The following is a 16,407-nucleotide window of genomic DNA, read 5'->3' on the forward strand; positions in this document are numbered from 1 at the left end:
TCTATGAATAATAATTAAGCAAACTATGATTATAGAGTTTTAATTACGTTGAAACTATAAAAAGAAATTACATAATTAATTTTTTTTTATACATGTATAACACTACTTTTACATGATTATTTTTTTCTTATAGATGCTGAATATACCTTTGTCTAAAATATAAATATATCACTCACGGTCGCTTGTACAAAAATTAATAAAGCAGTGATTAATGTAAAAATTGATAATGCAAGAATTAATAATGCAAGATTTGTTTCTATCCTTGAATTATTATGTAATTGAGTGCCGGACAATATTATTTTTTATGATCAAATTACAGAATTACACACTTTTTACGTAAGTTGACACCATTTTATTAATGCTTATTTCCACATTTATACCTTTTTTAGAAATTACCCGAACTCATTGATTTTTCTTGTGTATTAGCACATGGATCTGGTACCCCGGAGCACCCAATAATTTTCTCAAGAAACATTTTGAGGACATCCATAATGAGTTGGAAAACCACCACATATACTCATAAAAAAAAATTTAACGCACATTTCAGCATTTACGAACCTTTTTTTAGAAATTACCTAAATTTCTTGATTTTCGTGTGTATTAACCAATGGATTTGATGCCCCGAAGCACATTTAAAAAATTTATAAGAAATTCCTTAATGTGTTGGAAAACCACCAATCTCTATCTTAACTTTAAATTCAAACATTACTTTCGAATTCTAACTTAATTCACATGTACTAAAAATAGTATAAGCTCAGACATTCATTCCTTATTACCAAATACATTTCATTTAATATAAATAATATGTCCAAGAAAATAAATTAGCTTATGTGTCCTCATTTAATTGGTCCTTTGAAGTCCAATTCAAACAGGCCCAACTTTGACCGCTTTTAACGAATATCTAATTCGAATATTGAGGTATATATTACTTCACACACATTTTTCACAATAACGGCTTTATTTCTTCTTCTTCTTCTTCTTGTTTTCTTGAGGAAGATGGTGATGAAAAATTGTTGATAATGGTGGCGAATTCATGGGGTTGGAGAATAATCAGGCTGGAGCGGCCACGAAACGACCGGCTATTTCTAATATCTCGAATTCATACAATTGTATCAGGTAACGCGATTTCTCATTCCTACAAACTTGTGAGTGTTTCTCTGATCTGATCCCTGTTTATTAATGTAGGAAAAATAATTGGATTACTGGATTTATCTTCTTTTTTTGATTACTGGTTGGATGATTCACTATTTTGAATGTTGGGTATGGGGTTTCTTGTATAAATTTGTCTGTGCAAGGGACATGTAGGTGAGTTTTGTGATTTCTTTTTTGGGGGTTTTCTTCTTGGATCATTAAATGTTTCTGGGGTTTCATTAAAAACTGATTGAAGATACTGGTTAAAAATTAAGTGATTTGAGCGTCTTTGATATGAGGGGATTTGCGGGATGTTTTCTTTTTTTGGTCAGATTTTGTGATATTTGGAAGTTGAGTTCTTTGTTTATTGACTTCCCTTGTATATACAAATTCACTAGCAGAAAATGCTTTAGCTATCAAAGGATTTGCTTGATCTTTTTGAAAATTATGGTTAAAAAGTATTATGGAACATCTTCTCTTAATTCCTCCTTTTTAGTTTTTTCCTGTATATTACTGTTCCTTCTGTTTATAATTTGAGTTATAATGACCTAAAAATCTATTCATTTTTCACTTGAGTATGATGCATTGGACTGCCTTTTATGGTCTTAGACAAAAAACTAAAGAGCTTGATTGTGCTGTTGTTTTTCTCAGGAAATACAGAGGTTCCAGATGCAATGGAGATGATATTTCAATCTGCGCTGGCTTTGGGTTGAAAGGGAGTTGCAAGTGTTCTTATATTGGTCTATCCTGGTGTTATTGTTGAATCAAATTCGAACATAAACAAAGTGACTTTCATTATAAAACTTTAGGATAGAGGGAATCATAAAGTGAATAGCTTGTACACTTGAATCAAGTTAAACTTTTTGTTGGCAGCTCTTCTAGTAGAATGAGTAATTAAAAACAAAATTTTGTCTGCTATACTAAAGGAAATTTCTGATAAGTTTGCATATGGAGAGAAAATTTTTGTTTTTGTATTGCAGTTATATATGTTAAACCTTACTTGCAGGTATGCATTTGTCGCTCCCGGAATTGTAGATGGGAAAAATGCTCAGTCTCCAGTAGGGGAACTTGGAATGGTTGAGATGACCCAGGCTCTGGAATAATTGATGTTTGCTATGAGCAGGTTTGTTAGGCTTCTCCTTAAATTTTACTGATTATGTGCATAGTAGATGCATGTTTAGCTGTTACTTATCCTCAACCACTCCCCTTCACTCCAATAAAACAAAAGAGGGATAGAGAAATGCATGTAGTGTTGTCTGGTCTGGCTTAGTATCGAAATTTCTGGTGTTTTCTTATTTGAGTGGTGTTCATTGTCTTTAGTCTTCGTATACTTTCTGATAAATGCACTGAAGTATAAAAAAACCTTGTTTTTTCTCAATGTTCAATTAAATTTCCTTTTATAAATGCAAATTACACTTAGTCGTTGAATATCTTGCTAACCATGATCTAAGCAACATGCTGTAATAGTTTTCATGTTGGTGGAAGAGTCTGCATGTGATAGCTTCACAAAGCAGAGCAATATCAAACACAAATCAAGTAGAAGGCTGCAGTAGATTAATGGCTAGTGTGAATTCATTTCTACTGAATGGACTGAATAGGAACTATGTACTCAAAGGATTCAAGTAGCCTACCTTAACTAATTTGTGATTGAGGCGTAGAAGATTATTTATGTCGATTTTCTTACTTTGAAGGGAACTTTAGCTTTCAAAACTGAAGAAGCTAAAGAAAATTAGTTAGGATTTTAGCTTTCATCAAAATAATAAGTAGGAATTTTAGGACATATTACATATTCCCGTGTTACTTCTCTATCTCTTTCAAATAAATAAAATAAAATAACTATGTTAGGTTCCTCGTTCAATATTCATGTGTCCTATACTTGCATTCCAACTACACTATCTTTCTTTCTCTATTTCTCCTTCACTTGGTATTGCTCACATTCACTCTTGTTAGTGTGTTAAGTTAAAGCATTTAGTTTAAGTGTTTCTAGGTGTACACTTCTTTGAACTCTTTTTAGCTACTGTTGGGTTATCTAATAAATCTATATAATGCAGGTCTCATGGGGGGGCCTCGGGGCACGAGACCTCGAGGCCCCCGGGGGAGGGGGGGTAGGAGGGGCCTCGGGGCACGGCGCTTCGAGGTCCGGGGGTGGGGTGAGGGGGAGGGTGGGGAGGGGGGTGGGGGGAGGGTAAGGGCCTCAGGGCATGGAGCCTCGAGGTACGGGGGGAGGGTGGGGGTAGGGGCCTCGAGGTTCGGGGGTAGGGGCCTAAGGGAACGGCGCCTCGAGGTTCGGGGGTAGGGGCCTCGAGGCACCGCGCCTCGAGGTCCGGGGGGTGAGGGGAGGACCTCGAGGCATGGCGCCTCAAGGTCTGGGGGGAGGGCCCTCAGGGCACGACGCCTCGAGGTCTGGAGGGAGGGTGGAGGGGGGAGGGGCCTCGGGGCACCGCGCCTCGAGGTCAGGAGGGAGGGTGGAGGGGCCTCGGGGCACGGGGCCTCGAAGTCCGGGGGAGGGGGAGGGTCCTCGGGGCACGACGCCTCGAGGTCCTGGGGGGAGGGGGGAGGGCCTCAGGGCACAGCGCCTCGAGGTCCTCAAGGTAGGAGGGGAGGGCCTCGGGGCACGGCGCCTCGAGGTCCTGGGGGATAGGGGGGAGGGGCCTCGGGGCACCGCGCCTCGAGGTCAAGAGGGAGGGTGGAGAGGCCTCGAGGCACGGGGCCTCGAAGTCTGAGGGAGGGGCCTCGGGGCACGACGCCTCGAGGTCCTGAGGGGAGGAGGGAGGGCCTCAGGGCACAGAGCCTCGAGGTCCTCGGGGTAGGAGGGTAGGGCCTCGGGCTACGGCGCCTCGAGGTCGTGGAGGATGGGGGGAGGGCCTCGGGGCACGGCGCCTCGAGGTCCTGGGGGAAGATGGGGAGGGCCTCGGGGCACGACGCCTCGAGGTCCTGGGGGATGGTGGGGAGGGCATCCGGGCACGGCGCCTCGAGGTCCTGAGGGGAAGTTGGGGAGGGCCTCGGGGCACGGCGCCTCGAGGTCCTGAGGGCAGGGGGATGGAGGAGGGCCTCGGGGCACGGCGCCTCGAGGTCCTGGGGAGATGGCCTCAGGGAACGGCGCCTTGAGGTCCTGGGGGGAGGGGGAGGGGGAGGGAAGGGCCTCGGGGCACGGCGCCTCGAGGTCTGGGGGGAGGGGGAGGGCCTCGGGGCACGACGCCTCGAGGTCTGGGGGGAGGGGGAGGGCCTCGGGGCACGGCGCCTCGAGGTCCTGGGGGGAGGGGGGAGGGGGAGGGCCTCGGGGCACGACGCCTCGAGGTCCTGGGGGGTGGGGAGGGGGAGGGCCTCGGGGCACGGCGCCTCGAGGTCCTGGGGGGGGGAGGGGGAGGGCCTCGGGGCACGGCGCCTCGAGGTATGAGGGGGGGAGGGGGAGGGCCTCGGGGCACGGTGCCTCGAGGTCCGGGGAGGGGAAGGGGAGGGCCTTGGGGCACGGCGCCTTGAAGTCCTGGGGGGAGGGGGAGGGGAGGGCCTCGGGGCACGGCGCCTCGAGGTCCGAGGGGGGGGGGAGGGTAACAGACATAATTCACATAAGTGTTGGGCTGTATATGTTTGCTTCACCCACTTTTACATTCTCTATGCATCTTCAACGGTCAGAAATAGGTGACATATTACTTTCGCTTTCAGGATATATGGGGGAGGGTAACAAACATAATTCACATAAGTGCTGGGCTGTATATGTTTGCTTCACCCACTTTTACATTCTCTATGCATCTTCAACGGTCAGAAATAGGTGACATATTACTTTCGCTTTTAGGATATATGGGGGAGGGTAACAGACATAATTCACATATTGCTGGGCTGTATATGTTTGCTTCACCCACTTTTACATTCTCTATGCATCTTCAACGGTCAGAAATAGGTGACATATTACTTTTGCTTTCAGGATATATGGGGGAGGGTAACAGACATAATTCACATAAGTGTTGCGCTGTATATGTTCGCTTCACCCACTTTTACATTCTCTATGCATCTTCAACGGTCAGAAATAGGTGACATATTACTTTCGCTTTCAGGATATATGGGGGAGGGTAACAGACATAATTCACACAAGTGCTGGGCTGTATATGTTTGCTTCACCCACTTTTACATTCTCTATGCATCTTCAACGGTCAGAAATAGGTGACATATTACTTTCTCTTTCAGGATATATGGGGGAGGGTAACAGACATAATTCACATAAGTGCTGGGTTGTATATGTATGCTTCACCCACTTTTACATTCTCTATGCATCTTCAACGATCAGAAATAGGTGACATATTACTTTCGCTTTCAGGATATATCATGATATTTGATGGTTCAACCAAAAATATTGAGCATACTCCTGATGTTAAGGAATACAGTCCTTCAGAAATCTACGCAGAAAGTTATTTTTAATCCCCTAATGATATCTGGTAAAATTCTGCTTAGTTTAGCTGGACATATTGAATATATATGTATCCATACATCATATTTGCTTGTAGTTCTTATAAGCATTTCTACTTTTTATATTACTAGATTTTAGACACGTGTGTTGCACCTAGTATTGTCAATTATCAAAATGTTTTTATTCTAAAGCAATAAATCTTTAACAATACACGTTTCAAGCATTTGTTTGATATAAGTTGATGTGGTGTCACGACCCAATTTCTCGAGCCATGAAGGCACCTACTATAACCATCAGTAGGTAAGCCAAACCACAACCCAGAACAACACGTAATGGGTGTGAGGGTAGAAACTAAACACGACTAAGCAAAATTACTATAACAACATAAGCAAACCAAAACATAAATACAATTAAGGATCCCTCCCAGAGCTTGGAAGTCACTAATACAGAGCTACCAACAAAATGAGTACAAGTCCCAACAGTGGACCATCGAAACTAGACTGTCTCGAAAAGTAAAAGACAAGTCTTTATATAAACAGATGGAGACTGAAATAGTACAAAACACTGTGTGCTCACCCCTGTCTCCGGACTAGAAATGCTCCAAACTCGATCAACGCTGACTACTGGTGCTCGAACCTGCATCACGAAAATAGATGCAGAGCGTAGCATGAGTACCAAATAACATGTACCCAGTAGGCATCATAGGCCGACTGAACTAGAAAAGTAAAGCACTATGAAAAGACGGAATCACAAAACTAGAGGTCAAAAACAGAAGGCTAAGTAACACAATAATGCACACGAGTGTATAAAGATCTAACTAAATTAATATAAATAAGCTAACTACACCTAACTGGACCCACCATAAGCCTAGAAGGTACACTCGTGCACAAGTTTAAATAAAAACCCGAATAGACCCCCATAAGCCCGACGAGTACACAAAGTAACTATAACTTAAGGAGAATAAAACTCGAGGCCAAAGAACACCGAACCAAAAAGTAGAATCGGACGGTACGGAGGTCGGGCCTTGAACCGGACGCTCACCAGAATTACACAAGTAGCCAATTGCAAAATATAAGTAACTGAGGCCGGACCTCTAACCGGATGCTCTACATACTTGAGGCCGGACCTCTAACCGGATGCTCTACATACTTGAGGCCGGACCTCTAACTGGATGCTCTACATAAGTATGTGGATGTTCGAGGCCGGACCTTAAATCCGGATACCCGACAAAGATGTCGATATAGCTGCTGAAAGAGTCTTTATCTATCCATAATCATATAAACCCGTGGAACACCATCCAGACTTAGCTAATCAATGTAAGTCCTTAAAGCTGAAACGAACTCAACTTTGAATCACGGAGCGAAATTCATTGTCACTGACGTAACTCGAGAAGCCGTAACATCGAAGAAATAAGAGTAACTATCGCTAGAGCAAACTCATCATCTTTCTAAATACCCAACTATCAGACTCAAGTCTGCTACATCAGTCTACAAGGATTTAAGCCGGCCGAGCGACGTCGGGGCTAAACTAAGTCCTACCGACTTTGAATCATGCATTTCTAAGGAAACCCTAGTCAAACCTAAATTAAGGCCCAACATACTTCTGACAACCAGTATTCAAACATACAAGTAATTCATATAGCAAAGAAGGTCAATTAATAACAATAAACATGCTCACAATTACCCGATAATTCTCAGAAAAAGGGCGAAAATATGATTTTTAACACCTATGCATGATCCAATAACTACCCAACCCAAATCTCAACTAATCAACATGCATTCACATGTTCGAGTTCAATCTAAGAATAGAAACCATAGCCTACCTGAACGCAGATCACGCGCGCTCCAAAATTCACTTCCCCGGATCTTTTACTTTCTAAAAGGCCTCGAAACGTTGATACACTATCAGAAATAGAGTCACAACGTTATTACAGTCATTTAAACACTAAAATCGCAAGAAACGGAGACGGATCAATTTCGCGGTCAAAATGGAAAAAGCGGGATCCGCGTTAAGAAATCCCGAATTAACCCCAAATAAAAGTCCTAAATAACTTTCGGACTTGTATACCAGAATGGAACACAATTCAGGACTCAAGCCAGTCCCAACATGAACATGCAACAAAAAAAAAACTCAAATTCTAAGCTAAAAATCAGCAACTATGGCAGCAGCTACTTACAAGATTTTACCAAAAATGAAGCTCCAACAGCCAAAACCAATCACACCACGACGATCCTCACGAAAACCCCCACAATATAGGCTCTTGAATCACTAGATTCGGACCTAAAATGGCCAAGAAATCACCTTCTAAAATTTCCCAAAACTTGTGCTCGAAAATGAGCTATGACAGCAGTTAAAACCCAAAATTTACCTCAAATCGGGTCCCCAAATCAGATTCCAAGCTCACCAATGCGTTGCCCTCGAAAAATCTCACAACTTAGCCTTTAAACTTAAAGTTAAAACACCTAATCCCACCAACTCACACTGAAAACTTTGGGAGTCATGTCGACAATGCTACTAGACTAAAATGACCCTTCCGGAACTGATGGAATCGTCAGAATTGGATTCTGATGTCATCTTCTAGAACTTTTGATCGAAAATGATCGTTCAAGGTTCAAAAGCTTCAAAAATACTAAAGCTCACACAATAACAAAACGAACGACCAGGTGACCGATCTGTCAGTCCCAGCAAGTCATAAATGACTTGGAACCGCTATAGGAACGCTCTAAACGATGCACAGAAGATAAAACACTAAAAATGACAAGAAGGATCATTACATGTGGTCTACTACATATTCTAAGTTACTCATATGCTAAACAACTAGATACAGTATGCACCAGATATGCAGTAATTCTAACAAAGTTTCCTATTATATACATGTTAGTATTTGGTTTATAGATGATCGTGGTCTTGTATTGAGTATTAATCGACACAATTTCTCATATTCTTCTGATTTTTTTATGGCAAAGAAGACAAAGTTGGTTAATAAGTAAATAATGGTGGACTCATTTTTGGTCACATCCTATCTGTAGTTTACGGGGGTGTATAAATATTCGCAACTTAGAGCTTGTTTGGATTGACTTATTTTAGGTGTTTATTTCCAATGAGGCTTAGATGTATGAGAAGAAACATTTTGGTTTTTATAATAGATTTTAACGTCTAAATTGTTAGAAATGTGCAATTTCCTCTCTTCTTCCAGAAGAATGTGGTGTGATGGATCTATCTTGAAGTATGAAAAGTTCAGTTTTCATTTTCTTTTCTGATCTGGAAGAGTTTCTATTTTTATACCTTTGATGTAAACGGAGAACAGTCTTTTCTATAGATGGTTGGTCTATTTGGTTGAACAGTTCGAGTTAGAGTTTCAATATAGTGCTTCTTAGAGTTTCATTGATAACATCCTTTTACATTGAGAAATGATGATCTGCTCGCATCTATGTTGTTGTTTTTTGCTTAAACTAGATGGCTATTTTTGTATTGCGCTATACACTGCTTTTACAAAAAATTTGAGAGATGCAGCTTTAACTTGTTTTGTACTACTGATTTATTGGAAGTGGAAGCCTAATGTTGAACACTAATCTGTATTTGCTGCTGACTGCATGGATCAAAACTATGAAGCAGAATGAAACAGGTCCAAATGAAGCAAAGTGATATCGCGGATTCATATAACTGATTACTTTACACAGAGAATGTTAGTAGGAAACCTTGTGGATTGTTCCATTGCTTTTCAAAGGTGAAAGATTATTATTACCTGTTCCAGTAAACTAAACAATTAGGCACTGGAAATTTCTCACTCAATTTCTCATCATTTACAGTTCCCCATCTGTTATCGACTCTATTTATTCTATAGTTCCCAGGTGTATAGCACTAATTCCGTCTGTGTTGCTGAATTTTTGCACCCAGGCAGAGTCTTACAGCATGGACCACTATAGCTGGTAAATGTAGGAAGACGGTAAATGTGCAATTGACAAAGTCAATATCTCCAAAGCGAGCATTGTACAATATCTCTTGGCTATATACCACAAGGTACCCCATGAAAAATGCATGCAGAGTGTATACCTACATACAAGCAGTACTCATCATCAGGTCAGACATATTATTTATTCATTAGACAGAAGTAACACATCGTATGCATACAACTGCATGCTTACCACTAATATCCAATGAGCTATGTGGCTGTCAAGGATATCTAAAGCATAAAGACAAACGCCGTAGATTATTACAGCATTAGAATAAAGCAGGGTTCCCAAGTAGATTTCTGTCCTTTCCATCGTTATCAAGGCTACAAGCCAGAAAGTTCCAATGCCAATTGTTGAACCTACCAAAAGGCCCAAAGCAAGGCTGGAGAGAAAGAAAGGAATGCTTTCTGAAGTTAGATATTGTTCAAAATATTCTTCAACTGCACATACAAAAGGGGCAGAGTAACTGCTGTTGTTCTCATTAAGATGCAATAAATAAAATGTAGGAATTCACAGAGCAAGTGAATGTCTTTGTTAAATGTAAAATATATTTAAGCGCACTCTTCATAATTTGGTCGTGTTTCATAATTTCACTAATTCATGAGCAATACTTGGTGCAAATACACAAGTCTTTCACAATTTGGTCATCATACTGCTAGCCAAGAATGCACAAACTTTAAAACTTCAAAACATAATTGTGAGATACACTTTTCTAACTATAATTCTAGTCAAGTACCTTAAGTTAATGAAGAATAGAAGTAATTTCAGGGTATAGGAATCTTAAATACAAGTCATATATTGCTCAATGCTTCTCATTCATAAGCTAAATATAATGCAAATTCTGAACTGTGAAAGCCTAGATGATTGATCGATCATGCCGTTAATACACAATTTTTCAGACATTCCAGGTTGTCCAAAACCCACGGGATCCAAAATGTGTGTTGTGTGCAAGAATGATACAAGATGTCAAATTCATCCACCCACTCCAATGCCATTGTTCTCACAAGTCCTTATGAAAGAATTTTCACAGAGAAAGTAGTCATTCTAATTGATTATGGAAAACAATAGTTTCTACAAGGGTACCAATTTTTTCAGGATTTCGAGTAGATCTAACGATTTTTAAGGATAATGGGATTACAAGTATATACCAATCAGCAACAAGCCTTTCTCCGTACACTATTGAAGACTACAAAATCAGGTTCCTAGATATGTGATATAACCAGAAAGCTGTCAAAGCAACCATATCAAACTTTGACAGAAGATTTCTGAACAATTTATAGCATCTTTTGACTCTTACGCTTGTTCCATTTCGGTGAGATGTTGGATAATAAGGCAAGAAGAAGCTCCCAAATTAAAGACAGCATGCAGCAAGAGTAAAACCCTCATCCTCTGCATAGATAGTAGAAGATCTACATTTTAAGAAGCGACTTCAAGAATAATTCAACAACTTGGAAGAAAATCTATACAGTATAGATCAGATACCACTCTCCATGGTGGTGTAATGTACAGCCAGAGTAAACTTGATACAGAAGAAATGACTGTGACCGGCCCTCCCGCTTCCCAGATCCAGTGCAAGAAGGATCCAAAAGTAAAGCTCAACATGGTACAGAAGAAAGTAAGATACACCTATAATCACATGAAAAGAAAAGAGGGAAATCCAATACTTAGAAGCAAAAATGCATCTTTTTCAAGATAACTAGGTTTTGCAAAAAATGGAAGGATCAAACACAAGATACTGAAATCTGATCCAAAAACGACTTTCAATACCAAACTCGACTCAAAATGCAAAAGAAAATCTGCATGTTAATGCAATCGGGTTCATCAGATTATCACTGACAACATAATTAAGGGCAAAAGAACAGTAAAAATTACAGAAATTGTAAAATGTTGCTTTATTTCTGACTGAACTACAACAAATTGTAAAATTAACCAACAATCATTATCGGCATTCTCGTGATTACAAGTAGATCTCCTAATCCATCGCAATTACGTAAATAGAAAAACCTCCATTCCTCAATCTCTCTAATACCAAACGGACTCAAATGCTAAAGAAAAGCTGCTTGTTACTCCAATCGGTTTTATCAGATTATCACTAACGGCATAATTAAGTGCAAAATAACAGTAAAAATTATAGAAATTAGAAAATGTTACATTATTTCTTACTGAACTACAAAAAATTGTAAAATTAATCAACAATCATTATCGGCATTCTCTCGATTACAAGTAGATCTCCTAATACATCTCGATTACGTAATTCGAGAAACCTCCATTCCTCTATCTCCAAATTACAATTTCTTAAATTACAATATTTCAATCAGAAAAAAAGTAGAATAAGTTTAAGGATGAATGAATGTACCCTATTCAAGCTTCTGTAAGCATGCATGGAGATTCTTCCAAAATCCATCAAGTCTTGTCTTGTCCAATCCCTTTTGAAGTAAGCTTTCACAGCATTTTTCATCACTGAGAATTTCATTTTTTTTTTCAGAGAGAAAACGGAATCGGAAAACTGATGAAGAACAATGAAGAAGAAGAAGAGCTGTGCTCTGTTTATACTGAAAACGAGTTCGTTACCATCGACTACCCTCTTCGTTACTCTTTTTCGGAATATTTACGCTTCTACCTTTCAGTTATGGTCCGAGTTTAGGAAATATTCCAGGGGTATTTTCGTCAAACGAGCAAAGAGAAAGTATCCACGTGTTCAGATCGTTGGCGGGAAAGGGGAGAGGTTTAAGAAATGTAATTGTAGCATATTTATATAGTCACGTAGAAGATAAGTACTAATTTGTATAAGATGTTCAGTTTTATTTTATTTTAATTAATTAAATTGATATATAATATATTGGTTAAAAAATCTTACATCTTTTTTTTTTATTTTGTTTTATATTTTTAATTAAATATAGTCTATAATCATTAAAAGCTATTTAAAATAGTCTTCTCATCAGTCATCACCAAAGTCTTAATTACTCAATTTAGGATTAAAGAATAAATTTTTTTCCTCTACAAGCTCCCAATTTCTACTTCTTCATATTATTTTTTGGTCGAAAATTTAGCTTCTTGAATTAAGTCACTGTTATACACAGTTCAGTCATTGTTATCTTTAATTAGTTTCTCCTTTGCTGTAAGAGTCCGAAAAAATGTGTTTTATACAACTAAATCATTCCCAATAACTAGCAGATAATTTTATGTTTATCAAACCATTGATAAGCCAAAATGTGCTTAGTTACACACCCTCTAAAATAATTATTAAAACTAAGTAGTAGTGTTAATTTGCCTAAAGTATAATTGGAAGTGCCAGGAGGAAACAGAGATGATATTTTTTATGATACCAAAAATAGCTTAATAATTTCGATGTAATGAAGTAAAATTGTCGAGTGAGCATTTGTGAAATTAAACCAAGTAGTCTTATATATGATTCCAATGAGACCCCTAAAATTGGAAACTCATGTAACAATTCAAATAGTCTTCATTGCACCATCTTGAAAAAAAGAAAGAACACTTATTAGTAAGTACTACTTGATCTATTAGCATTCAAGAGTTCCTTAATCACAAAGTTTATTTGTGTGGTAAGGTAGGTAATCAGCAATCAGTATTTGCCCAGAAATATTCAATGACTAAAATGTTAGCCACAAAGGAATACTTTTTCATCATTTACAGTTCCTAATCTGCAGTTTGATTAACTTTTGCACCAAAGGGAAGGCATACTCTTGCAGCATGGAGCACTATAGCCGGTAAATTGAAGAAGACAGTGAGTGCGCGATGGATAAAGTCAATATCTCCAAAGCTAACATCATAGAATATCTCTTGGCTATATACCACAAAGTAACCCAGGAACAATATCACCGAAGCGGTTACCTACAACAAGCAGTATTCATCATCAAATCAGTCATATTGTTCATTCATTATACAGAGGCGAGTTTAGAGCTAGAGTCAGTGAGTTTAAAATGACTTATCATATTTTATGTATACATATTAAGTTCGAGGCAAAAGTAACGATTTATTAATATGTGAACTGTTTTATAGGATGAGTATGGTCGCATTGTATGCATACAACTGCTTACCTTTAGGATGGCTAGGACTGTGTAGCTGTCACGGATAAGACTGCCAATCACAAGCAAGACTGCTAACGTTACAAGACAACAATAAAGCAGGCCACCGTGGTAGATGTGGCTCCTTTCCCTTGTTATTGTGACTTCAAACTTGAAATATGCGATGCCAACTGTTGTACCTGCAAAAAAGCTGGCAACATAGCTGGAGAGCAAGCATGGAATGCTTTCTGAAGTTAGATATTGTTCAAAATAAGGAACAGAGAACAACAAGGGCTATCAACTACACATACTGTAGGAGCAAAGTAACTGCTATTGAATTCATTAAGATGCAATATAATGTAGGAATAACAGAGCAAGCAAATGTCTTTGTTATTTTAGAACAAACTCCAGGAATCAGGGGTAAATTATCTATGTGACCTCTTCGCAATTCGGTGCAGATGCAGAACTCTATCACATCTGGTCATCATATTGCTCAACTTCTCCCATTCATAAGCCAAACATAGTTCAAAATTTGAAACTCTATGTGCTATAACATATACTAATAGTCAGAAATGCAGAGACATTAAACTGTTCAGGTTTCCAAAGAAGCTCATAATTGTTAGATACATTTTTCTAACTATAATTCAAGTCAAGTCCCCTAAATCCATGAAGGATACAAGTAATTTCAGGGTATACGAATATCAATTATAATTTATAAGCCATCAATTTAGAAGTCCAAAACAATAGTTTATAGCTTAACAACAGACCAACATTCTAGCACCCGATGCTAGACATACTGCTCAATATATTTCATTCATAAGCTAAGCATAATGAGAATTCTGAACTGTGTAAAAGCCTAGGTGATCGATCATGCCATTAATGCACAAATTAATTTTCAGATATTCCAGGATGTCCAAAACATACATGAACTAGCCACATTTAGCTAACTGCGTGCAAGAATGATACAAAATGTCAAATTCCTCCATTCATGTGCCCGTTTACTCACAAGTCCTTACTACAGAATTTTCAGAGAGAGAGTATTCATTCTAACTGAAGATGAAAAACAATAGTTTCTACAAGGATAAAGTGATCACAAGTATAAATAGTAATCAGCAAAAAGCCTTTCTCTGTACACAATTGAAGACTACAAAATTCAGTTCCTGATAATCTTATATGAGAAGAAAGCAGTAAAACCAACCATATAAAACATCAACAGAAGATATCTGAACAATGTTGAGCATCTTTTGAGCCTTACTTTTGATGCATTTCAAAGAGATATTTTGTAAGAAGGCCAACAGAAGCCCCAAAGGAGAAGGCATAAATCATCAATAGTGAGCGCCTTAGCTTCTGCATAGACAGAAGATTTACAAAATAAGAAGCGACTTGAAGAACAGTTCAGCAACTTGGAAGAAAATCTACGAGTCATTGATCACGTACCAGTCTCCATGGTGGTGTAAAGTAAAGCCAGAGTAAACTTACTACGGAACAGAGGACTGTGAACAGCCCTCCCACTTCCCAGAACAAGTGCAAGTAGGATCCAACAGTAGAGCAAAACATGACATTGTAGAAAGTAAGATACACCTATATCATCGGTAAAAACTAATCAATCACAGGAAAAGGGCCCTTCATATTGTTGGAATTAGAAGCTGAAATCTGAAATTGCACTAAACAAACTAATCCGTCCCACTCAAAATTGTTATGCTACTTTCATTCAAAACAACTTCTAAGACTGAATCGGGAGCCAGGCCTCGATAACAAACTCGATACAAAATGTTACTCCAGTTGTTATATCAGATTATCACTAACGTCATAAGCAAGTGCAGAGGAACAGCAATAATTACGTCAAATACATTAAAATCTTCTGAGAATCGGAATTCATCAATCCTGAAGATTTTAAGAAAAGCAAGTAGAATGTTGCCTTATTTCTTACTGTTAAAAAACGAATGGACTATGATTATCCTCAATATACCGAGAACCGAAATTCAATAATAGTGAAGATAAAAAAAAATTAAGGATTTAGCATCATCTTCTGATCAGCTATTAGTTGCATGACTAAAATCTCGATTTCTCTAAATCAATATTTTCATCAGAACAGTAATTCTTAGGTATAGGATGAATGTACCGCATTCAAGACATCGAGAGTTTCCAGCTTAACTATTCCAGATTTCATCAGGTCTTCTCTTCCCCAGTTCCTGTTGAAGTACCATTTCACAGCATTCATCGCGTGGAGTTTCAGCTCTAAAAACTTCATATTTCTTCTCTACTTTTTTCAGAGAGAAAATGTAAATGGAAAAGTGACGAGGAAGAATGAGAAACGTGAGCTGTTTTTATAGTTTCGCAGAGAAGAGTTTATTACCAACGACTGCCCTTGCCATTACTCTATTTCAGATATTTACGGTTTTACCTTTCAGTAATGGGCTGAATTTCAGGAGTAAGCTGGGGTAATTTCGTCAAGGAAGTAAAAGAATCTCCTAACTCAGATGATTGGCGGGAAGCTTTTCCTTTTTTCTCTCTTTTTTTTTTAAATTACTCCTGTGGAACAATTGTATTTCTTATAAACAAAAAAGTCTAAAACTTGTCAGTTTTTGATGAATTATGTCGAAACAATGTTTTTTCTCTTTGTTTATTTATCAGCAACAATAATATATATGTAAGTCCAAATTTTGATTGTTATCCTTTTTGACTCGAATATACCCATAATGAATTCCAGCTCATGGTAAAGATAGTCGACATGCATTTTAGTTGTGTTTGACGATGGAGAAAATATTTTCATAGAAATGAAACAGATAACAAATTGTTTCGTGTGTTTGCTAAAAAGGTGTAAATAAATACATTTTTCCTATCAAAACAATTGAAATGTCTTAAAAGGTAGTATTTGGTTAACGAAGAGTGCTTA

The 16,407-nt window shown here is 38.7% G+C and overlaps 2 protein-coding genes and 1 long non-coding RNA gene across 5 annotated transcripts; 1 reads left to right on the plus strand and 2 right to left on the minus strand.

The window, feature by feature from the left end:
- The first annotated feature begins 915 nt into the window (after positions 1 to 915).
- On the plus strand, positions 916 to 12,337 carry LOC101254636 (uncharacterized). 3 transcript variants are annotated; one of them, XR_011212794.1, is made up of 6 exons: positions 925 to 1,116; positions 1,783 to 2,254; positions 5,054 to 5,159; positions 5,314 to 5,366; positions 5,444 to 5,561; positions 11,972 to 12,337. It is a non-coding gene; the product is annotated as an uncharacterized lncRNA (long non-coding RNA). The 3 variants fall into 3 exon arrangements; XR_011212796.1 differs by lacking the exon at positions 5,054 to 5,159 and having other exon boundaries at positions 916 to 1,116; XR_011212792.1 differs by lacking the exons at positions 5,054 to 5,159; positions 5,314 to 5,366 and adding an exon at positions 5,184 to 5,289 and having other exon boundaries at positions 926 to 1,116; positions 11,972 to 12,221.
- LOC109119987 (bax inhibitor 1-like) lies at positions 9,395 to 11,990 on the minus strand. The gene is made up of 5 exons (XM_019213256.3): positions 11,843 to 11,990; positions 10,969 to 11,112; positions 10,784 to 10,875; positions 9,679 to 9,868; positions 9,395 to 9,586 (listed from the first exon to the last, which is right to left on the minus strand). Exons 1-5 carry the CDS (start codon positions 11,957 to 11,959, stop codon positions 9,395 to 9,397), a joined length of 735 nt encoding a protein of 244 aa, XP_019068801.2. The 5' UTR covers positions 11,960 to 11,990.
- Positions 12,338 to 13,037: 700 nt separating the features above from the next.
- LOC101248149 (bax inhibitor 1-like) lies at positions 13,038 to 15,793 on the minus strand. The gene is made up of 5 exons (XM_010317141.4): positions 15,634 to 15,793; positions 14,949 to 15,092; positions 14,767 to 14,858; positions 13,545 to 13,734; positions 13,038 to 13,338 (listed from the first exon to the last, which is right to left on the minus strand). The coding sequence occupies exons 1-5, from the start codon at positions 15,760 to 15,762 to the stop codon at positions 13,144 to 13,146; spliced, it is 750 nt and encodes a 249-aa protein (XP_010315443.2). The 5' UTR covers positions 15,763 to 15,793; the 3' UTR covers positions 13,038 to 13,143.
- Positions 15,794 to 16,407: the final 614 nt, after the last annotated feature.

The sequence above is a fragment of the Solanum lycopersicum genome, chromosome 1, assembly GCF_036512215.1.
Source record: "Solanum lycopersicum chromosome 1, SLM_r2.1".
In the NCBI taxonomy this organism is placed as follows: Eukaryota; Viridiplantae; Streptophyta; class Magnoliopsida; order Solanales; family Solanaceae; genus Solanum; species Solanum lycopersicum.